Genomic DNA, 23,859 nt, shown 5'->3' on the forward strand with positions numbered 1-23,859 from the left:
AGCTAAAACTGATGCAATAAAAAAATAAACAAAGATTATAAAAGAATAAAAATTGAAAAGAAAAAGATTAAAAAGGGAAGAAAGAAAAGAAAAGAAAATATAATAAAAAAAAATAAGGGAAGAAAATTGAGGAGGAAAAAAAAAGTGATATTGCGGAAAAAAAATTAAAAAAAAAAGGAAGAAACAAAGATTTAAAACAAGAAAGAAATAAAAATAATCAGAAAAAAAAACGAAGGATAAAAGATTTTAGAAAAATAATAAAAAAAATCACAGAAAGGCCAATTCTTTTTTTTTATTTTATTTTTTATTTTTTATTTTGATGAATAGAAAGGCAAATTAATTGAATACATTTTATCCCACCCTTTTATACATGATTAATTATGCCATGCGTAGGGGAGCATTTCTTACGTCTATAATTTTTAAATCCTACCATCTTTTCACATCAAATTAAATCAAGCATATAAATGCTGCCAACAAAAGCACGCTTTAATTCATAATTTATATTCTGCCTTTTTATTTATTTATTTATTTATTGTGTGTGCAATTTATACCTTTCGAAATTCACAAAAAAAAAAAAAAAAAAAAGTGTATACCCTTCGAAATTTCTTTCGTACTTCACGGTCAACTATTGAATAATTGTCAATTGTGGCAGCTACCACGCTGCTTTTCTCTCACGCTGCTTTTCTTTCGTCATTCTTAAGGTACTTCTTATGGCGAAAATTTTTATTTTATTTTATTTTATTTATTTATTTTTTTGTAAATGTCAAAGTTACGTATTACAACTAATTTTTATTTGTGAGGGAAGGGTTTAAACTTTGAACTTTTACTTAGAGGAAATAGTAGTTTTCCCACTCTCTAATATTTTTTAAAGTTTTTATAGTTTTGATAATTTTCCGTCAGTTTAACTATTATATATTTTTTACAAATGTTAAAATTGCAATAAGTGTTAATTAATTTTAGAACTAAAAACTAAATAATATTTAATTATAGCATTAATTTGTTACAAATATTTTTTCAATATATATTTGGATGCATGAGAGGTCCTAGACCATAGAGGCATAAAAATATTATCATTACATTTTGATATAATATATATAATTTAAGATTTAACAAGGTATTTAGTTCACTTTATAATTGATTTTTGATTATATAAAAATCAACGGTATATCATAGATAATAATAATAATCATTTATAATATTTTATTTTATTATTATTTTTATAAAAACTACTAAAGAAAATTGAATCCGACAGTCAATTAAATTATTATGTAATGTGAAAATCACACTTGATTTTTCAATAAAAAAATCAAAAATTATTTATTTTCTGTTTGAAGAATTCCCATATTACTCTTCTGGGTTCTCTCCGAGTAATGCCAATAATGTTGCAGATAGGCTAACTCATTTTGCTTTCCAAATTGATCAATTTTGTGTTTGGCTTGAGGAAAGTCCAAATTTGGCTGGATTTTCTGCTGAAAACGGATGTATCTTTTGTTTCTCTGGTTTAATGGAATGATTTTACTTATATATATATATATATATGTCCTGTATCGCATTATTATTAAGGATCATAAGATGATATTATATGTATATATGTTTTGATATAGTAAAAGGTTAGTAGAGAAAAACTGTAAAAGATAACTTTCTAATTATAAAAATCATACAATATATAATATGTTCAAGTAAGTTATGATATTTGTTGGTTGTAATCAAATATTTAAAGTTTCATTATATATATATATATGAAAAGTTTTTTTTTTTGGAAAGAAATTTCTCAATTTTTTATTATGTAATAAATAATAATTAAGCTATATATTTTAAAATATTCACTAAATTTATTTATTAAATAATATATATTAAAATATTATTAATTAATATATTTATATAATCAAAATATAAAAAATAAAATTTTTAAATAAATAAATTTTAAACAATACTAATTAAATATTATCATATTATTTAATAAATAAATTTAATAAACATTTACTAACTTGTAACACAATAAATAATTTTGTTACTTGGGCGTAAAAGTCACATGGTAGATTGGCAATCTTTCATCGAAAAATGATAGATTTAAAAAGAAAAAAAGAAAAAAAAAAATTTACATGGACTAGATCCATCATTATTAACCTTCACGCTCATCATATCTGATCCCCGAGGCGGACGCCAACTCAATTCCCTTTTTTTTTTTTTTTTTTTTTAAATTTAAAAATTTTAATGATATTTTTAACTATTTATTTTTTGTCCCCTCTCTAGTTACATTTGTGCCTTTGCCGTCTCTGCCTTTACTATTTTTCTTTTGTTTTCGTTTTTTTTATTTTTTATTTTTGGTTTTGTATTGTTTTTGTCTCATTTAGTTGTTTTCTTTTAACATTTCTATTTCTTCTATCTGTAATATATTTTTTACCATCTCTTTTATATGTAATCAGTATTATTTAATATTTTTAAAAATTTTAACACTATATACATATTTAATTAATATTTTAGTATAGTTTTATATACAAGTACAAATATTTTATTAAAAAAAAGTATAAATATTTATAATTTATTTTCTATTTAATTTTTGTTTGAATTACATAAGTTGCAATATTTTTGCTACTTCTTTTTTACGTTTTTAATTACTTTAGATGTTTAAACTGTAACATACACTAAAATTTATCTTTTTGTCTTTCGTGGAATGTGTTTATTTTATTTTAATAGATTTGCAATTAACTTATTATGTAACCATTGGTGGTAACACTGCAGAAAAATTTCCTGATCCGGATTGTCTCATCTAATGTGATAAAAATTGTCTCGCTATGTACGTATGTATGTATGTATATATATTATTTCTTTTTCGTTTGTTTAATTGTCGGGATCTCAGTATGTATGATTAGTGAATTGTACATATTTAAAATGCTGATGTGGTGTTGTGTGTTTGCGTAAAATATATACATAGTTAACAGGATCCCTTTTTTTATTTTTTATTTTTTTGGGTTATCTTTTTGAGTTTTTGGAATAGATGACAAAATTAGCAACAATTTGTGATAATAATAATAAAAACAAAAACAAAAATGGGTAACAATTTAACGTGCTATCTATCAGAACCTTAACAGAGGTAGTTGTATGAAACTTTGTAGTACCTACCTAATAATTGATCCTCCGACCCAACTTGGCATGGCATTAAAGTATATAAAAGATAAAATATCAAGGCAAGGCTATAAGGCTGCTCCTTCTTCATAACTTATTGAGTGCAAAAAAAACTTTACAGAGTTGCCAGCAGATATGGATTCCAAGAAAGGAGAGGTAGCTGATAATAAAACTCATCACATCTTATGTATTCCAACCCCAAGTCAAAGCCATATCAAAGCAATGCTTAAATTGGCAAAGCTTCTCCATTCTAGAGGTTTTCATATCACTTTTGTCAACACCGAGTACAACCACAAACGCTTTCTTAAATCTCTTGGTCCCGACTCTCTCCACGGCTTGCCTGACTTCCGGTTCGAAACAATTCCTGACGGCCTTCCGCCTTCAGATGCTGATGCTACACAAGACCTTGTTCCTCTTGTCGAAGCCATCATGGAGAAGATGTTGGCTCCCTTTTGTGATCTAGTCAAAAGACTCAATGACATGACCAGAACTTGCAATGATAGTCCCCCTTCGGTGACTCGCATTGTTTCCGACGGATTCATGCCTTTCACCATCGCCGCTGGACGAGAACTTGGAATTCCGGTCGTGTTCTTTTATACTATTCCGGCTTGCTCTTTCATGGGCATCAAACAACTAGGTACTCTTCTGGAAAAGTTAGGACCTCCACCAGTACCGAAAGGTAAATATATATATATATACATACACATATTTGAAATACCTTTAAATTAATATTAGCCTTTCAATTGAATTAAATATTTAATTTTCTTCATATTTTTTTTTTCAAAATTTCAGACATAATTATAGATTGGATTCCGGGAATGAAAGATATGCATGTTAGGGATATGCCAAGCTTTTGTTGGTCAGGAAGTACAACAGATCATTTTATGCTTAACTCTTGCATAGAAGCAGCAGAAAAGGCCCATCAAGCTTCAGCAATTATTATTCACACATTCAAGGCATTGGAGCAAGATGTTTTGGATGCGATCTCATCTATGTTTCCCCAAGTGTTTGTGATTGGTCCCCTACAACTTCTTCTTAATCGCATACTGGAACACCCTTTGAAACTCAAATACAGTCTTTGGAAGGAAGAGAGCGAATGTCTCCAATGGCTCAATACCAAGCCCAAAGGCTCAGTTTTGTACGTCAACTTTGGGAGCATAGCAATCATGTCGCCAGAACAGGTCGCGGAGTTTGGTTATGGAATTGCAAATAGCAAACACCCTTTCCTGTGGATAATCAGGCCTGATTTGGTAGTTGGCGAAACAGCTGTTTTGCCGCTCGAGTTCGCAGCAGAAACGAAAGGAAGAGGTCTAATAGGGAGTTGGTGCCCACAAGAGGAGGTTCTTAATCATCCATCAATTGGAGGTTTTTTAACACATAGTGGTTGGAATTCAACCGTGGAAAGCTTGTCTTCAGGTGTACCATTACTATGTTGTCCATTTTTGGGGGACCAACCCACGAACTGCCGATTTTCTTGCAAGGAGTGGGGTATTGGAATGGAGATGGACAAAGAAGCAGTGAAGAGAGAGGAAGTTGAGAAGCTTGTGAAAGAGTTGATGGAGGGAGAGAAGGGTAAGGAAATGAGAAAGAATGTGATGGAGTGGAAAAGACTAGCCCATGAGGCTACTGAACCTAATGGTTCTTCATCCATTGACTTGGATAATTTAGTTAGCCACTTAGTTTCTTGAATAGGGTTGGCTAGGTATCTCTAGCTTCAATTCAACCGGAGATTGAAAAATATAAGGGTATTGGTTTTTTCAGTACACGTTTATATGCTGGTGATTTTCTTAGTTAATTTCTTTTGTTCTCTTTTTTTTTTTTTTTTTTTTTTTTTTTTTTGGGTTGTTGTTTTCGTTTTTGTTGTTGCTGTTAAACACGTTGGAGATGGGTAATAAAGTAAATCTGAAGATATGCTCTCATATTTTAGCTTGCACTTTCCCTTGTAGTACTAACAATTATATATGGTTACAGGAACTTCTAATTTTTCTCCTAAACAAAATGTGTCAAAAATAATGCCAATCGCAAAGTATATTTTACTACATATGTCATTTTATGTGAATCGTAAACATAAATGAATAAATAATACTAACTAAAGAATAATGCTAGAAGTATATATCAAATAGTCTACCGAAATGTTTATCAAATATACATGTGTCATTAATTGATTAGCTTATATTCAATTGAGTTTGTCTTTTCAAAGATTAATTTATTTATATATAAGTTATGTTCATATTTTGACCAAGAAAATAGTAATACATATACATTTGATAAACAGTTTAGTAGATTTTATTATATCTCTAGCATTATTCATAAATGAAAGCTAACTGCATCTCATTTGGCCACATCACTTGGTAACATCTTAGCATTACTTATAGTTTCCTTGTCCATAAACAAGCGGTTTTAAAATTGTCTTTTATTCTAAGATATAACTTGTATCCATGTGCTTCATATTGTCCTGGGGTTCACTCCTAGAAATATAGCCATCCCTGCCCTTTCACATCAATCCCATGACATGCAAGAACAATCTGGCTATAAAGTCATTATGAACATGATCGAACAACTAGCGTTTGTTGAACAAGGTATAGAGTTGATTGCAGAAATTACTAGTACGAAAGGCATGTTGGAATTGATCCGCTACAAGATTTACATTGGATGCAATAGAAGCAAGTACTAAATAGAATAGGTGTTAGTTGGTAATGGTTGGAGTAGCTAACTCGGAATCGTAGTTTCTATAGTATTATGATATCTATAACGTGTAAAATAATGGATAAATCCTATAAAATCGCTTAAATTATTTGATACTTAAATGCCCACAATAAGTATATTCATTTAATTAAAATTAATAACATTTTTAAGAAAATATTATTGCTAATAACTTTTGCAGAAAATAATGTTCTAATAATTTTGAAGGAAATATTGTTTTTAATTTTTTATCAAAAGAATATTATTTTAATAATTTTTTAAGATAACATTATTTTTAATATTTATATAATTAAAAAAGTTTCGACTAAATTATTTGAAAAATGATAAAATGGGTACGCTAGAAGAGTATTTTTGTTAAATTAATTAAAATATGTTTTAGCATTTAGTTAGTTTAAAGGGGAAAATGTGTTATATATAATTAAGGCTTTATTTGTTAGTTTAATAGTTTAAGGAAGTTATTAGTATTAAATAGTTTTAAAAACCAATTGTATCAAATGGTTCAACGGGGCTTTGTGTAGTTTGCCCTTAAATAATTTTATAGTAGCTAATCAACTTAAAAAAAATTTATTTCATGGCTTGATGATGTTTACCAAAATTTATTTAGCACATGACTTGATTAAATATAATATTGCTATGATGTGTGAATATATATATTATTGGTTGGAAAAATTAATATCATTATGTTATTTGATAAATAATTTTGATATTTCTTGAATTATTAATATTGGTGTTCAATATATGTACCTGCTTTAAAGTCTCTGTCACATGCCAACCTACTCTTGGACCGCATGTATATATAGTTTCCTTTGCACTGCCTTAATTGTTTATCCAATTTTATAAATATATAGTATTTTTTTAGCTATATATTAGGATTTATATATATATATATATATATATAGTTGCAAAATTTTTATTGTATGTATATAATACATATATATTTCTTCTTTTTGCAATAATTTTAATTATAAATTTAAGTATTATGTTTCCGCCAATTTTTTATTTTTTCAATATATTGTTACATTAATTTTTTTAGTTAAATTATTATGTTGTTATATTGTGTAGCTATCCATAGCATCACTTTCTTATTTATTGTCTCTTCCTTCTCTTTACAGTCGTGGCCACTCCTTGAATTTGTGTTGTTCCATTGTCGCCCCCCATTAGCAGAATTGACAAAAACAATGAAGGATGACAATGACTGTAGTGTACACTGAAGAAGTTTAACGACAATACTGAGTGTACAATAATTGTCTATAGCAATTAATGCGTGCACCTAAATCTATTCTTTGTTGTCACCATCCGAATTATAAATTCTGGATTCAGACTTTATATATATTTTTTAATTTTCCATATGCGAAGTTCTGAGTTCACATTGGCAATGACAAAAAATTAAGCAAAAATCAATCACCAGAAAATTTGTAAGTATTTATTTTAATGACAAGACACATTATATTAATAGTTATCAAAGAAAACTATATTCACAATTTTTTACTTGGTAATTTTGAACTTAAATAAATTACATAAAGTTAAAAGAAAAAAAAAACCACATTTTTATAACAAGCTCCATAACAAATCGAGTTAAATTAATATACATTTTGAAGCATTCTAATATCATATTAACTATTTTTTCGACTCTAAGTTTGAATCCCTCAATTCTAATATCAAAAAATAAAAAAGTAAAAAAAATTTACAACGTCCCAAATAATCTTCTTTTTTTTCCATTTAATTCTATGCTATTGATCTTCCATAATCAAGTTATATGAAAATTGTAATACCCCATCCCAAAATACATCGAAAATTTCTAAAATTTGATCAAGGTTGACCGAGTTTGACCGTCATTGACCGAGAAGGGGTCAAATGTTGACTTTTTGTTCATGATGAAATTTCACATTGATCGAGGTACCATTAAAAAGTACACGTTGTCATGAGGCCATAGACTAGTAGCACGTTGAAAACGGAGCTATGGTTTGAAGGTTATGAACAAAACCAGTTAAGGTCCAAACTGTCCAAGGGGTGCCGGAGTTGACTTTTTTTTTCATGCAAAGTTGAGCTTTGACTCATATATGGTTGTGAAGTACTAGTCGATACGAGTTCACAGACTAGCGGTGCGTCTGATTTGGACATGTGGTTTGAAAGTTATGGACCTATAGAATTTTCCAAATATAGGATTATTTTAATATTATTTTTAAATATGTAAACAGTGTGCCATGTGTGACTTAATAAAGGATTCCATGTGTCACAACGGTGAGATGCCACATGTCAACCATGATTAAATGCCATATTATTTTATTATTATTCTATACAATAATATTATTTTAATATTATTTAATTATTTTCTTTTATTTTCTTGCTCATAACTTTTGACCGAAGGGGTCAAAAGTTGACTTTTTGTTTCGGTTGGAATTCTAGGTTGACTGAGGTACCGTTACGAAGTACACGTTGGCACGAGTTCGTAAACTAGTAGCACGTTGAAAACGGAGCTACGGTTTGAAAGTTATGAGCAAGACAAGTTGAGGTCCAAACTGTCCAAGGGGTGCCGGAGTTGACTTTTTATTTATGGGGAAATGAGCTTTGACTCATGCATGGTTGTGAAGAGCTCTTCGACACGAGTTCAAAGACTAGCGGCATGCTTAAAACGGATATCCGGTTAAAAAGTTATGGACACGTGAAGTTTGCCGGATACCGTAATATTTTAATGTTTTTGAATTGATGAACAGGGAAATGCCACGTGTCGTCACCTGATTGGTCCACGTGGATGAACAGTGTCACCACTGTGGCTTTTATTTGACAAAAATCTCGGGGAAGAGGGAGAAAGAGAGAGAGGAGAGAGAGAGGGAGAGAGAGAAATGACCGGCCACCACCGGTTGGCCACCGTCCGACCACCAGAGGGCTACACGCGCTGGCCACCGGTGAAGCCCAGTTCCTCGCGACCCTAACCTCCAATTTTCACGACCGTCGGCCGCCGGACGCGCCCGGATCGAGGCGCCGAAGCTCGGCGGTGATTTTTCCCTCCACCGCCGTTTGACCCCTTTCCGGCCGTTTTCCGGCCACACGCGCCAGCCACCCCTCACCACCTCCTCAAGTCCGGCCTACCCACCAAATTTCACGGCCACCGGACCTCCGATGCGCCGGGATCGGAGCTTTTTCCGACGAGGGGCTGAAATTCTTCAAACCCCGATTTCTCCGCCGTCCGGCCTCCGTTTGCCTCACCGCCGGTCCCGTTGGATTTCTCTCCCCTCGATCTACAAATCTGCAAAAAATCTCAGCCAACGGCCACCGCCGATCCCTCCCGACTGTGTTTGACCTCCTGAACCCGAATCAGGCATCCTTTTCTGCCAATTTGAGACGGTTTGGGAGAATTGCGGAGTCGAAACCCGAAAGCTTTCCGGCGAGATTCCGACCACCTCTGGTCCAATCACTGGAAATTAAGACCGAATCCGTGATCCTCATCACTCGAGCTTCGATTCGGTATATAACTCGTAAATTTTAGATGTCGTTTGGTGTTCGCTCCCCGGGTACCCATTTGGGAGTTACCCGATTAAAATATTAATATTTGTGGTTTGGTGTATTGTGGATGTTTTAGGTGCACGTGCGAGTAGCGGAGTCGATCCTACGGAGGATCTTGATTGAGATACATGCTTAAGGTGAGTGACCCACCTTCAAATTAATTTTGGGAATTAAATTGTGATTATTATGTGTGATTTGAATGTTTGGAATTTAAATTCTATGTGCCAAATATTTAATTGATTTATTGTGAAATTATTGGTGAATTTATTTTGATTAAAGAAAATATGCATTATATAAATTTATGCAAATGTGAAAATTATTTTATGGTATTGAGGATTGCGAAATTCTTGTGGTTTTAACATTAAATCGGGCATGATTTGATTTTCAAATATTTCAAGGAAAATATTTGTTTATGTTGGTGACTTTAATTTTTGCAAGCATGTCCATGGAATATTATGTGATTTAATTATTATACTTCAAGAATTATTTATGCTATTGGGAAAATGTGAATATTTAAAGTGGTGGATTTGGGAGTTGGTGGATTTGAAAATCATGGAATTTATGATGTTGATTATAAAGAAATTGTGAAGAATTTCCGGGTTCAATTGAATGGAATAAACCCGTTATGTTTATGGAAAATTTGAGATTTGGATATAAATTAAATATGTGGATTTTATGATTTTTTAGATGCACCGTGCACGTACTGGTGTTCTGTTTATATGTGATATAGTTAGTGTGCACAAGGATGTGATTAGCGCGCAGGTGGGTGTGAGTAGCGCGCAAGTGATTTTATGAGGTTGTCCTGTAGTTGCCATCGGATGAGGGTAGGCCGCCCCTCCATGGCCGGGACACTAGTTAGCAGCGGCGCAGTGGGACGCCACGCGACCGTATGCCGGTTTCTTTCTATAACCTCCTGTTTGGCGGTACCTTGGGACACTGGGTACTGTTGGCGCCACTGGTATATAGTGGGTGCATCAAGTGATTTCAGAATTGGGATTTTAAAATAAATATTTTGAAACTGTATTGGAATTACAAATATAATTATTACCGTTTCTGGTATTTATTTGATGTCTTGGTTTTCTGGAAATACGAATAAAGGGTTTTGTGAAAAGGTTTTAAAAGGGGAACTTTTACAACTGAGATAATTGTAAGGGTTTTGAGAGAAATTATTATTTCCAAGTAATTATTATTTATCTACGTTATTATCGTGATATTATATTGTATAGTAGATAGGGTCACTCACTGAGATGATTAGCATCTCATATTTTCAAATTCCGTTCCTCTAGGTACCAGGTTGTCGGTGTTCATCCGGAGCGGACTTGATCTTCATCGCTGTCTTAGTTCGTGAAATACCCTGTTCTTCTTTTATTGCAGTTGTAATATTTCTTTCACTCTTGTTGTATTCTATACTTAGTAGTACTTCATGAAGCTCTGTATACTGTATGGGACACTTATGTATTTATTATGCACTGGATTATTGTATTTATTTTTTTTGAAGTGTTGAAATTTGTGGAATCAACTTGTAGTATTGTGGGAGGAATAAGTGGGACGTTATAGAAGTGTGTTTTCAGTGCAGGAAATTGTGGTAAGTCCATCCCTTAGGGAAGGTTCTGCCGGATTTTCCATAGAAGGGTCCGGTAGGGTTTCCCTGGGATCAGGGCTTGTCTAGGGTTCCGGTGAGGAATTTTGGACTGGTCCTGACAAGGGTCTGGACTGTTGTAGATGGTATCAGAGTCAGTACCCGGATCGATGTGGCAGCGAGGATGTTGGGCCCTAAGGGAGAAGGATTGTGAAGTCCCACATCGGTTAGAAAGGAAAATGAAACACTTCTTATAAGTGGGTGTGGATACCTTTTTCTTTCGAGGTCTTCTAAAATTTTGAGGGCTGGGTTGTAAGAGGATTTCCCAGACCCAAAAAGGACAATATCACATACGAGTGGTCTGGACTGTTATAAGAATCACGTGCCAAATTAAAGAAGTAAAAATAAAATAAAATAAAAAAAATAGGACCCACTCCTTTCATCTCCTTCCATGGCCGTCCTGTTGTTCCTTGCTCCATCAACGAGCACATAACCAACACAGTAATTTCTCTCTCTCTCTCTCTCTCTCTCTCTCTCTCTCTCTCTCTCTCTCTCTCTCTCTCTCTCTCTCTCTCTCTCTCTGTGTGCATGGAAATCCCGTAGCCAACCAACAATATGAGATTCCTCTTCGCCTGCGATGCAACCGCTTCTTCTCCATTCCTCGTTTCCCTTCTCTTTTCTTAAATCAAACAACAAACCAACCCCTATTACCTCTCTCTCTCTCTCGCTCTAGAGCTGAATTAGCTCCATGACACTAGCTGGGTCTCATTTCCTTCAAACCCAACAATTCTAAATATCAATTTTCTCACCCACCCATTTTTCTCCACCAAACACCATTCTCTCTCTCTCTCTCTCTCTCTCTCTCTCTCTCTGTGTATAAACACTTTCCCACTAGTATATCCCCCCAACAATGCTGGATCTCAACCTCACCCTCGCTTCCTCCGATTCCATCTTCGGTGGACCATAGAATCGTGCCCCATCAGCAGTAGACGGTGAAGAAAAGTCGGCGAGGACCCAGATCAAGAAGCTCACAGTATTCTAGGGTCATGTTTTTCTAATTTTTTTTTTTTTTCAATTTTTTTTATGGAATGGCTGTCAAATGACTATTATGCTCCTTGTCTGGCAATTTTAACACTAATGTGTTAAGAATTATTACATACATCAAGATATCCGACTATATTTGAAAAATAATTCGAAAGTGTGAAATGTAACTAATCCTAAAATAGGAAAAAGGATTCATAGGAGAAAAGCTTATGTGGATGCGCGTACTAGCTAACATTTTATGCCTGCCCACTTAAATTATGACACTTATAAAAATTGTGTTTTTTATTTTTAAATTCCTCTTCTTACGTACTCGTGTGTTGAAATTTTTGTCCTAATATAGATAACAAAAACTTCTTTCTCTTTCCTCAATCCTTTCCGCATCCCCACTGCGTCCCACCTTTATCTCTCTATCTTTCTATTTTTTCAAGTATAAAATCAGAATCATTTTTGCACAATTTAAACAGGAAATTAAAAAAAAAAAATCGTTCACCAAAATAAAAAATATTTATAACAAAATATAAAATAATTTGAAGAATTGGAAAAGAGTTATATTTTCTGATCTTGCACTCATTTTTTCATCCAGTGATAACATTTTTGGGTAGATTTGATGCCTCTATTTTATAACCTCTACAAAGAAAAGGAAAACTAAAATAATAATAATGGAAAATGCTTGAGCTGACTAGAAAGAAAAGGGGAAGTAGGCTATAAACTTAAAAGACATGTGAAAAAAGAGAGTGGAAAAAGATTGAAACCTAGAGAGGGAAGATGAGAGAGAAAAAGACAAACTAAAAAGTAAAAGGGAGCCCGTGAAGATGAAAGAATGAGAAAAAGAGTAAAAACAAGCTAAATACAGGTGTCTGTATGTGAGTGGGCGACAGATTACATCTGCTGGTACGTCCATCCCACTGAAACGTCTCTCCTCAAATAAGGTAGATTTTTTTCAATGGAACGCATGTTCACCACTTTCCTCAAAAAAAAAAAAAAAAAAAAAAAAAACATGACAATGTGCATTGAAAAATATATCGCAAATCTGATCTCCATTTGAAAAAAAACAAAACAATGGCCCTAGAAGTGATGGACCATATCTAAAAGGATCTCACTCCTTTCGAATATATATATATATATATATATTGCCGCATTTAACTTATTCTAAGGTTAAAAACAGATAGAATGCGTTGAGACAGTCGAATTGGCAAAGATGCAGCTCTAGTGATGAGGTCCTCTTTCTTGAAAAAAAATAAAAATAAAAATAAAAATAAATTGAGAAATAAAGGTGGACCCATGTGTTTGGAAACAAAAATATGATCTGATATGACCAGTTGAGGTAGTTTACAAATATTGTCACATGACTTGAGATTGTCGGTAATCTGGCACATTATGATGTTATTATTATTTATTATTATTTTAGTAAATTAATTATATGTTGTTAGATAAATCAATATAATACACGTAAATGTACACGTGAATTTTTTTGAAAAAAAAATTTGGAAATGTGAGAATTTAAACCCGGATTAATTGTCCAAGAAAAGGGAGGGAATACTGCTAGACAAATTGCACTGGACGAATGCTTGACTTTGTGGTAAATTGGTAATATGGTAATGGAACAATTAATAATATAAACATTATTATGACAACAAGCACCTCTACAATTTTTACTTTTTGTTTTATTTTTTATTTTTTATTTTTTTTATGTATACGAAGTGAAAATAATTGAATTGGGAAAACAATAACCATATCTTTGGACTATTCCCACATCAACGTGGACTGAACTTATTTTTAATCATTACACGGTATTAGCTAATACTAACAGTTAGTTGTTAGCACTTAGCATATAACATTTTCTCCACCAGAAAATATAACACTTGGGTTTTGCCCCCTCAATCATTTCTTTATTAATGGCATAAAAAATTGTCAGAATTTAAATGGGTTTGGCTCCGGCAGTGGCACACCCTTCAGTGTCCACTTATATACTCACATGCATTATTTTATCTGTCTTTGCATCAAATAACATGATTGCTATTTTAAATATTCATTTGAATTAATAAAACAGAACTTATTAGGTTTCCAAAAAAATCATATGTTAACATATTATTTCTCTAATATGACAATATTGCTGCAAAGCTGGCATGACACTAACGTAACTTTTGACAATAAATAAAAAATTAAGAAAACCGATCTACGTCCTGGACATTGAATTATCAGACAAACATAATAATCATAGAATTAATATAGTCTGCTAATTAAATCAGTACTGAAACATCTGAAATTATTTTCCCGTTATCAAATGGAGATCAGATTTCCTATAATAGAATATTGAAATATATATTTTTCATTAATATTGGAGTTGGGAAGTCTTATTCAAGTTTTCTTCCATAGAAATAATGGACTTTCGCACTAGATGGTCTTTAAAAAAACGGAGATGAAAATATTAATCTTTAAATTTTACATTCTAACACATCAAAAGATACATGTAGCAGAAATGGAAAATGAAATGAACTATTTATCAACAATCACAATAATCTTTAAACACACACCAAAAAAAAACAAAAAAAAAAAAAAAAATACTTTCTGTTACATCTTCTATTTTCTTGAAAGTAGATGATTCACCAAATTATCAAAGTTTGTGGAAGAAGAACCAAGTGGATCAGCAGCAGCCTGTTCAGCCAGTTTCTTCCACTCCTTGGCCTTTGCTTTCATTTGCTTACCTTTCACTCCCTCCATTAACTCTCTAACAAGCTTTTCAATCTCATCTCTCTTCACATTGTTATCAATCTCCATTCCCACTTCCCATTCCTTGCAAACATATCTACAATTGGTTTGCTGCTCGGCGAAAAATGGCCAACAAAGCATTGGAACTCCAGCAGATAAACTCTCAATAGTTGAATTCCAACCACAATGTGTCAAAAACCCTCCAACAGATGGATGATTAAGCACTTGTTCTTGTGAGCACCATGTTGCTATCAAACCCCTTTCTTTTACTTCGTCTTCGAATTCCGGTGGCAAAACGGCCGACTTACCGATAACCAAATCAGGCCTAATCACCCACAAGAACGAGTGCTTGCTTTTCGCAAGTCCCATGCCAAATTCCACCATTTGTTGCGGAGTCATCACCGTTATGCTCCCGAAATTCACGTACACAACCGAGTTTGGCGGCTTGGAATCGAGCCATTGGAGGCATTGGGTTTCTTCTTTCCAAAGACTGTATCGGATATTCTCGGAAGAGACTTGTGGTATGTTATTGAGAAGGAGTTGCAGAGGACCGATTGTGTAAATTTGTGGAGTCATAGAGGATGAGAGAGCATCCACAACATGTTGCTCCAATGCATGGAAAGTGTGTATAACAACTGCCGAAGCATCATTAGCTCTTTGAACTGATTCTATTACGAATTTAAACACGATGAGGTCTGATGGATTTGCGATTCGGAAAAGTGTTGGGAGATCTTTTAAACGTATATCTTTCATACCAGGTATCCAATCTATAACCATGTCTAGAAACCCACTTGTTGTTAGACTGCCCTGCTCATCTGCAAATAATAATAATAATGATAAAATATTATTCCAAGAGAGAAATTTGTACAATGAGTTTGCACTCACAATTTGTTAACATAAATTTGTGCAAGATTCTCTTCAAGCACCTGTATGCTTGTTCTTTTCATGCGCTTCTAAGTGCTTGGAAAAGAATCTTGGACAAATCATCAACAAATATAAGAGAATTATTGCTTAATTATATCTAGCTAGAGAAACATACATCATTAAAGGTCATAAAATTAGGTAAAAAAATTATGATTTTTTTTTTTTTTTCCTTCCCTTTCGTCTTCCTTAATTATTACCTTTTAGAGGGGCAAGTCCTTTTTCCATCAAAGCAGGATATTGTCTGAATCCCATTACAGCACATGCAGCAATAGAAAAGAAAACCACAACGGGAATACCAAGTTGTCCACCTGCTTCAACGCCGAAACTCATGAACCCGTCGCAAATAATGCAAGTAACTGGAGGAATATTAGTACTGCTAGTGTTTTTGATGGGTTTTTTAAGGAGATCAAGAAATGGAGGCAACATTAAGTTATTGGTAATGGAGTCGCAAAGAGATGGGATGTCTTGGGTTGCATCTTCATCGGAAGGCGGGAGGCCATCGGGAATGGTTTCGAAGTGAAAATCAGGCAAGCCGTCACAAGAGTTTGGACCAAGAGATTTGAGAAATCGATTGTGGTTGAACTCTGTGTTTACAAAGGTTATGTGAAAACCTCTCTGATGGAGAAGCTTTGCTAGTTTTAGCATTGCTTTGATGTGGCTTTGGGCTGGATAAGGGATGAGTACGGCATGGGGTTTATGATCGGATTCTGCCATTGCCATGGAACTCGTGTTGATCTGTTTTTTCAACTCGAAAAAAGAGGTATTCAAGATTGGATTATATATAACGACAACATAAGAGCAACAGTAGCAAGTGCACCTTTTAATTTTTTATATTTTTTTTTAAAAAGCATAATTTTCATAACAGGAGCATATTTAAAATACTCATAATATTTTATTTGTTCTTTAAAATTAGAGATGGCAATCTAGGTCATGACACGATGATACGATTTGAAATAATACAGAATAAATGGATTTGAATTTATCATAAATGGATTCAGATTATAATCGGATCAGTCCGTTTAACACGATTATTAATCGTGTCATTTTCGAATTGATCCGTTGAATTCGAAATTAATCCGTTATGATCCATTTATTAAAAGTGTCAATTTTAACCCAATACAATTATATACCTATTACAACCCATTTAAATTGTAATTTTATACATAATATAATATTTAATAACTAAAAAATATTATAAATTAAAAACTTTATAAAAAAAAAATTATTATTAATTTTTTAAAGACAAAAAATAAATTTTTAATAAAATAAAAATAAATTAACTAATTTTCGGGTTAATAGGTTAATTTTTGGATTAATTGGTCAATTTTAGGTTAACAGGTTAATATGTTAACAGGACCCGTTAAAGTAATCGTGTTAAACGGGTCGTGTCATATTGACATGTTTATAAACAGGTCGGATTAGTGTTTTAGATATCTGATACGATTAATAAATAGATCGTGTTCGAATTAGATATTTTTCACACGATTATTAAACGGATTGATACGAATATAACTCATAAACACGAATTGTCAAGTCTACTTAAAAATACTTTTTAATTTGTTTTCACTATTGAATAAAAACACAAAATATATACTTTTCACAAAAATATTGTAGTAATGGACTAGTCTATTGGTGCGACAACTTGTATTCCATTATAATGAAAAATAATACAAAATTTAAACAGAAAATAAATTTGAATCGTCATATTTAAATTTAGAAAGTTAAACAAATTCATTATTTTCAATAGTTAAAATAAAGAACGAGTTGAAATCTATTTCTTAATGTAAGTTGAATTTATATATATATATATATATATATAGCTCTTTGTAGGCTCAACTTTTTTTTTTTTAAATTAAAAAGTATGAAATAAATGAAGAGTGGATTGAGCTGCTCTTTAATAATTTATTTTTTATTTGTTTTGGTTTAATTTCTTCATTATAGAACCAAAAATTTTTTAGTGAAAAATATTTCAATAATTAGACTAGACGACCATGATAAGACGGCTGAAAGGAAACAATCTTTGACAAATATACAAAATCTGTGTAATTAATATAGGTGTTGTTACATGTAATCAATTATTTATGTTCACGATCTTCGCATGTAACAAGATCCTTGATATCACAAGCAAAGCGTGTGGTCCCCTCTCTCTCTCTCTCTCCCCCCCGTCTCTTTATTAGTACATTTAAAATTTTTAAAACCTTTTATTTGGTTTATTATAGTCTTAACTACCAATACCCTTATAATTAGAAAGGTGAAATCATATGGATATTTAAATATATATATATATATATATATATTATATAATGTACCATAATTAATAAAAAAGAGTAAATATATAATTTTTTTTTCTCGGTGAATGTCATAGTCGCGTGTGTTGATTATTATTTTTATAAATTATATACATTGGATAAAATAATAAAATCTAGAAAAATCTAATAATTTATTCATCATGATGATATTACAAAATCATCTAATTGATGATAACAAATTCCAGGTTATGATGTGACTTAAAAGGAGGCAATAAATTAAAAATATTATTTTGTCTGTATTGGTGATCGAATAATATAAATGGCTATTTCCCACCTAATACCGATATTCGCAATTCCACCATCCAGACTTGGTGGAGAGGATATGCTGTTAATCAACCATCAACCGGCCATTAGCAAAAAATAAAATAATAATAATACAGTTCTACCTTTTGTTTAGAAATAGCAATATTTGATAGAAATGTTATCAATTTATTTGGACAAATTGAGGATTGAACCAATTTATATCTAATTCAAAAATTATGAACCTAATCATTAGTTCTAAAGGCTAAAAAAATAAATGGTAAAATCTTACAAGTCAAAGATACAAAAGTGTAATTAACCTTCTTATAATAAACAATCATATCGGCCAATATTTATCTGAATTAGGATTCTCTGTTTGTGTTTTCCAATGCTTGTTTATATACGTGGTTTTTATCACAATCATTCACTTGAAAATTATTTAATCGAATGGCAAAAATATATAACACATCATTCAATGTCAACATGACATTAACATGATCATTAAAGCCTCATGTGTAATACACACGAGTCATTTTTTTTTATTTTTTTTTTGGAAATTTTTTTTTTCCTTTTGGCTAAATTCGGTCCCTAATGCAAGTGGAAGAAAACAACTTCTATCTACACAGAATCAGCGAGAAGAAGCTACTAGTAATCAATGGAGGAAAAGAAAGTAGAAGTTGGAAATATTCATCATAACCATTTATTTGAAAACCATCTAATGCAATGGCGAAGAAATATAACAGATTATTATTTAATATACCACATGACATTAACAACATCATTAAAGCCTCGTGTGCAATAAACATGAGTCTTTTTTTTTGGGAATTTTCTTTTATGTCTAAATTCGATCTCCAAAGCAAGTGGAAGAAAACAACTACACGGAATTAGGAAATGGAGGTCTAGAAAGTAGAAGTTAGAATTTTTCCCTTTTCTCTAAATTCATCTTCCAATGCAAGTGGAAGAAAACCACTTCTACATAGAATCAAGAAAAAGAAGCTATTCGTAACCAATGGAGGAAAAGAAGGGGAATTTGGCACAATACACCTGTTTGAAAGGCCTTAATGAAATCTACCCATTCTATTTCCATCTTTTTTTGTTGTACCTTCCTATTTTTAAATATTTCTAAATTATCATTTTTAAATATCAAAAGAAAAAATGAAAATGAAAAGCTATTTTGTTTTTTCCGCCTAATGGAGCACGAAGAAGAAGAGAAAGGGAAAGTGAGAGAGAATGGCGAAGTGGCTTGGGACGACCAGGGATGTAACACCCTGTCCCAAAGTACAATGGAAATTTTCCAACTTGACCGTTGATTGTTGACTTTGACTTTGACCGTTGATTGAAGGAGTCAAAAGTTGATTTTTTGATTCGGATGGAATTCTAGGTTGACTAAGGTACCGTTACAAAGTACACATTAGCACGAGTTCGTAGACTAGTAGCACGTTGAAAACGGAGCTACGGTTTGAAAGTTATGAGCAAAACAAGTTGGGGTCCAAACTGTCCAAGGGTGCCAGAGTTGACTTTTTATTTATGGTGAAATGAGCTTTGACTCATACATGGTTGTGAAGTACTAGTTGATATGAGTCTGTAAACTAGCGGCACGTCCGATTTGGACATGTGGTTTGAAAGTTATGGACCTGTAGAGTTTTTCAAATACTGTATTATTTTAATATTATTTTTAAACGTGTAACGATGTGCCACATGTGACTTAACAAATGTGACCATGTGTCACCATATTGAAATGCCACATGTCAACCATGCTTAATATCATATTATTTTATTATTGTTATTTTATATAATAATATTATTTTTTAATATTATTTAATTATTTATTTTATTTTATTTTTCTTTTTCTTTTTCTTTTTCTTTTTTTTTTCTTCTCCCCACGTGGGGAAAAAAGGGGGGGGGGGGGGGGACACGGGGGGAATTTCTTTTTTTTTCTTCTTCTTCTTCTTCCTTCTTCTTCTTTCCTCTTCCTTTCCTTTCCTTTCTCCCTCCCTCTCGGCCTCACCGTTTTTGTTCTCACCATCCACCACAAGCCACACGCGCTGGCCACCGTCCAAGACCACACGCCGGCTAGCTCACCAGCCAAATTTTGCGGCCGGCGACGCGCCCAGATCGGGCCGGTGAAGTCGGCGGCGGCGAGTTTAAATTTTCCTGCGATTCTGCTATATTCCGGCCAACCCAGTCCAAATTGCCACCCTTTTCTCCTTATTTTGGGTCTTCTAATCCCAAATATGGCCTCCAATTTCCAAAATTCGAAGCGGTTTGCGAGATACGAGGAATTGAATCTCGGCCGAATCTTTCCGGCCAAATTCCGGCCACCGCCGGTCGAATTGAGCTCAATGGAGGTTGGTAATGTGATCCTCATCTCACAAGATTTCCATAAACATATAATTTGTCAATTTTGGTTAACGTTCGTGATAGACCCCCCGGGTACCGGATATTATTTACCCGAATAAAATATTAATTTATTTGACTGTGTGTGAATTGTGTTCTAGGAGCACGGGTGAGTCGTGAAATTGATCCCATGGAGGATCTTAGGTTAATTGCGTGCTCCAGGTGAGTGACCCACCTTTAAAAATATTTTTGTCACTTAAAAATATTTTTGTCAATTAATTATATTTAATTGGTGTTTAATTGATATTTGAATTATGCTCATGTGGTGCAATTTAATTATGATTTTATTATGATTTAATTTTATTTATTATGCATGAGCAAGGTATTTTCAGTAATAAATTGTATGTGGTTTTAATATTATTTTTGGGCATAATTGGTTTAAATATTTTGAGAAATATTTGTTTAAATTGGTGGTTTAATTTTTATAATTATGCCCGTGGTATATTATTTGTTGAACCTCGTGTTACGAGAAAAATTATTGTTTTATTGTTATCGATGTTTTCGTACCAGGTTTGTTAAAGAAAAATATGTGGGATGGTAAATGTGAAAATTGGTATATTTCCCACGGTAATTTTGGAAAAACGGTACGGTTATAATTAATTTAGTAATTATTTTAGATGCACTCATACAGTATTGGTGTTTCGGTGTATATGTGGTTAGCGTGCAAGTCTTATGTCTCCCGTGAGTTGCCATTGGACCGAGGGCAGGCAAGTTTGATATTGGACACAGTCGCCCCCCTCCTTGGCCGGGATGGCGGTTTCAGCAGCGGTACTGTCGGGACGCCGAAGTGTCGTTTGCAAGTTTCTCTCTTTAATCTCCCCGCCAGTCGGTGCTCGGGACGCTGAGTATCGGAGGGCATCACTGGTATATGGTGTGGTGCGTCAAGTACAAATTTTTCGGATAAAAATTTCAAACCCCAAAGAGTACAAAAATTATTTATTATAATTTATTACATTTTATTTATATTTGGGGTATTTATTTATTTGTTGTTTATTAAATTATTTGATCCCTTGGTTTTCGGGAAATACGAATATCGGGTTTTGTGAAAATGTTTTAAAAGGGGAACATTTCCAAAGGAGTGAATAGTGAGGGTTTTGAGAGAAAGTATTACTTCAATTGTTATTATTATTTATTTATTTAATTGTTGATATTAATTAAATTCCTTTCATTGTTATATTATTAATATCAAAGGTGTACAGTAGATAGGGTCACTCACTGAGATGATTAGCATCTTATATTTTTAAATTCCGTTCCCCTAGGTCTAGGTTGGGAGACGTTGATCGTCCGAGGCGAGCCCGATGTCTCAGTTCGTTGCCGAAAGTCCAAGAAGTATTTCTTCCCTTTTTCCTCTCCATCTTGTATTACTTCTTATCTGTCATCGTATTAATTCCAGATTTATTTGTATAATGCTCTGTATACTGTATTGGACATTTAGTTATTAATTATGCACTAGATTGCTGTTATTCTTTTGGAGTGCTGTAAATTTGTGGAATCAATTTGTAGTAATGTGGGAGGAATAAGGGGATGAATATAGAAGTGTGTTTTCAGTGCAGGAAATTTTTGGTTAGTCCTATCCTTAGGGGAGGTGCTGCCGGATTTTCCGTTGGAAGGTTCGGTGGTATTTCCCTGGGATCAGGGCTTGTCTAGGGTTCCGGTGAGGAATTTTGGACGGGTCCTGACAAGGGAATTGTTCAGGAGAAGGGACGAGTGGAGGAAGGAAGAATTCAGCTTTGCTGTGCCCTTCCCAGTCTTGACCTCGGAGTCACTGCCTTTGACATCTACTTGGTCGGCGAGTAGGTCTACAACAAACTCCTTGCTTGTTCCTCCTCCTCCTCTTCTTCTTCTTCTTCTTCTTCTTCTCACCACTCTTCTCGTTCCTCTGCTTCTCACTAACTCTTCCCATATATCCATCTCACATAATAATCTTGAAAGAGGTTGCCCATGTGTATGGTTGATAGAGAAGAATATAGGTTTTCTAGTTTTATAGGGTTTCTTATGTTCTCAAGACTGGAATCTTTATTAAATTCCACAAATTAATAATTTTATTTCTACAAGGATGAGAAAGTACATTGCTATGCTCATCCACATTTATGTTTGTGTTGGGAGTTTGCATTTTTTTTTTCCCTCTTTTTTTTTTTTTTTTAGGTTTTAGCCTTTGTTATGTAATCATATCATAAGCATAAAAACCTTAAAAGGCTAATTTTCTTCTTTTACTAAATCTCAATGCAGTTCCACAAATTTCTTGAGACAAGTCTAGTGACTTTGTCATTACCTCCACATTTTGGAGCATTTTTTAGCGATGGTGATATACCCAGAACTCCTAGGACCCTTGCCATTACAGCTCTTGTCTTTGGTAATATTTGATTTAGCTATTTTTCCAACTTAACTGGCTGCATCTATATTTTGTTAAACCTTTACTTTTATCTGCAATTTTGAATCTTCATTTGCATTGAGTGTTATGGGGTTCTTGATCATGCATATATCATTGGTGGCTACAAATACCACAACTATTGAGGTAATATTTCTTGCTTACCTTTATGTGTTTATTTTTTGAACTAAGAGTTTTTCTCATGCTTGCTTAAGTCACCTCAATGCCAGTTCCACCATGTAGCTAAATCTTAATACTAAATTTACAATACTAAGAGAATTAACTGAAATCTCTCCCCAAGTCACCAATACAAGTTGGCCTGCATTACCTAATAAAAAGTTAACCAATATTCATATATTTTAACATATGTCATATGACAGGATCCACCCCGGGAATCCTCCCAGGACCTCCCGCCTAGTGAACTCCCACTGGACAATCCCTAGAAAATATCCAATGGAACCTCACTGTAAAACGTAGATAATCAAACACCAGCATTAACATTAATATTAATACCTCAATATATATATATATATATATAAGTCCACAACCGGCCTACTGTACTACAGGGCATAACTACACACATGAGTACCATGGTCTCTACTGAGACCCATAATTAAAATCAGAGCATTCCAAGAGTGTCAACAAAGTCTATGAGTACAAATAAGTAATAAAGGTGAAGAAAGGATAAATATGGCTGCTGTAGTGGAAGGAAACAAGCAATAAGCTATGCACGAAGTAGACTGCTACTAGCTGCCTGGGCCTAGGGAACGAATTTAAAACAATAAAACGTGAGATAAAGAAATCTCAGTGAGTGGCCTAGTATAATAGAAAAATAATGATTTATTTCTAAAAAATCTTTCTCTCAAGACCTCTCATTCCACTCGTTGAAAAGTTCCCCGTTTAAAAATCATTTCACAAAACCCAAACTTATACCCCAATTAATATAAAAAAAAATC

The 23,859-nt window shown here is 33.1% G+C and overlaps 2 protein-coding genes across 2 annotated transcripts; one reads left to right on the forward strand and one right to left on the reverse strand.

The window, feature by feature from the left end:
- The first annotated feature begins 3,187 nt into the window (after window positions 1-3,187).
- On the forward strand, window positions 3,188-4,886 carry LOC125422059 (7-deoxyloganetin glucosyltransferase). The gene is made up of 2 exons (XM_060816241.1): window positions 3,188-3,805; window positions 3,919-4,886. The coding sequence occupies exons 1-2, from the start codon at window positions 3,262-3,264 to the stop codon at window positions 4,812-4,814; spliced, it is 1,440 nt and encodes a 479-aa protein (XP_060672224.1). The 5' UTR covers window positions 3,188-3,261; the 3' UTR covers window positions 4,815-4,886.
- A 9,492-nt stretch (window positions 4,887-14,378) lies between these two features.
- LOC125421815 (7-deoxyloganetin glucosyltransferase-like) lies at window positions 14,379-16,333 on the reverse strand. The gene is made up of 2 exons (XM_048471349.2): window positions 15,787-16,333; window positions 14,379-15,480 (listed from the first exon to the last, which is right to left on the reverse strand). The coding sequence occupies exons 1-2, from the start codon at window positions 16,307-16,309 to the stop codon at window positions 14,537-14,539; spliced, it is 1,467 nt and encodes a 488-aa protein (XP_048327306.2). The 5' UTR covers window positions 16,310-16,333; the 3' UTR covers window positions 14,379-14,536.
- Window positions 16,334-23,859: the final 7,526 nt, after the last annotated feature.

The sequence above is a fragment of the Ziziphus jujuba genome, chromosome 4 (genome assembly GCF_031755915.1).
Source record: "Ziziphus jujuba cultivar Dongzao chromosome 4, ASM3175591v1".
In the NCBI taxonomy this organism is placed as follows: domain Eukaryota; kingdom Viridiplantae; phylum Streptophyta; class Magnoliopsida; order Rosales; family Rhamnaceae; genus Ziziphus; species Ziziphus jujuba.

Bases quoted from the DNA above. Each gene is read 5' to 3' on its own strand.
- LOC125422059 (XM_060816241.1), top strand. From the start codon at position 3,262: ATGGATTCCAAGAAAGGAGAGGTAGCTGATAATAAAACTCATCACATC. The intron at 3,806-3,918 runs GTAAATATATAT...TCAAAATTTCAG, and splicing joins ACCTCCACCAGTACCGAAAG to ACATAATTATAGATTGGATT.
- LOC125421815 (XM_048471349.2), bottom strand. From the start codon at position 16,309: ATGGCAATGGCAGAATCCGATCATAAACCCCATGCCGTACTCATCCCT. The intron at 15,481-15,786 runs GTAATAATTAAG...TATTATTTGCAG, and splicing joins AGGACTTGCCCCTCTAAAAG to ATGAGCAGGGCAGTCTAACA.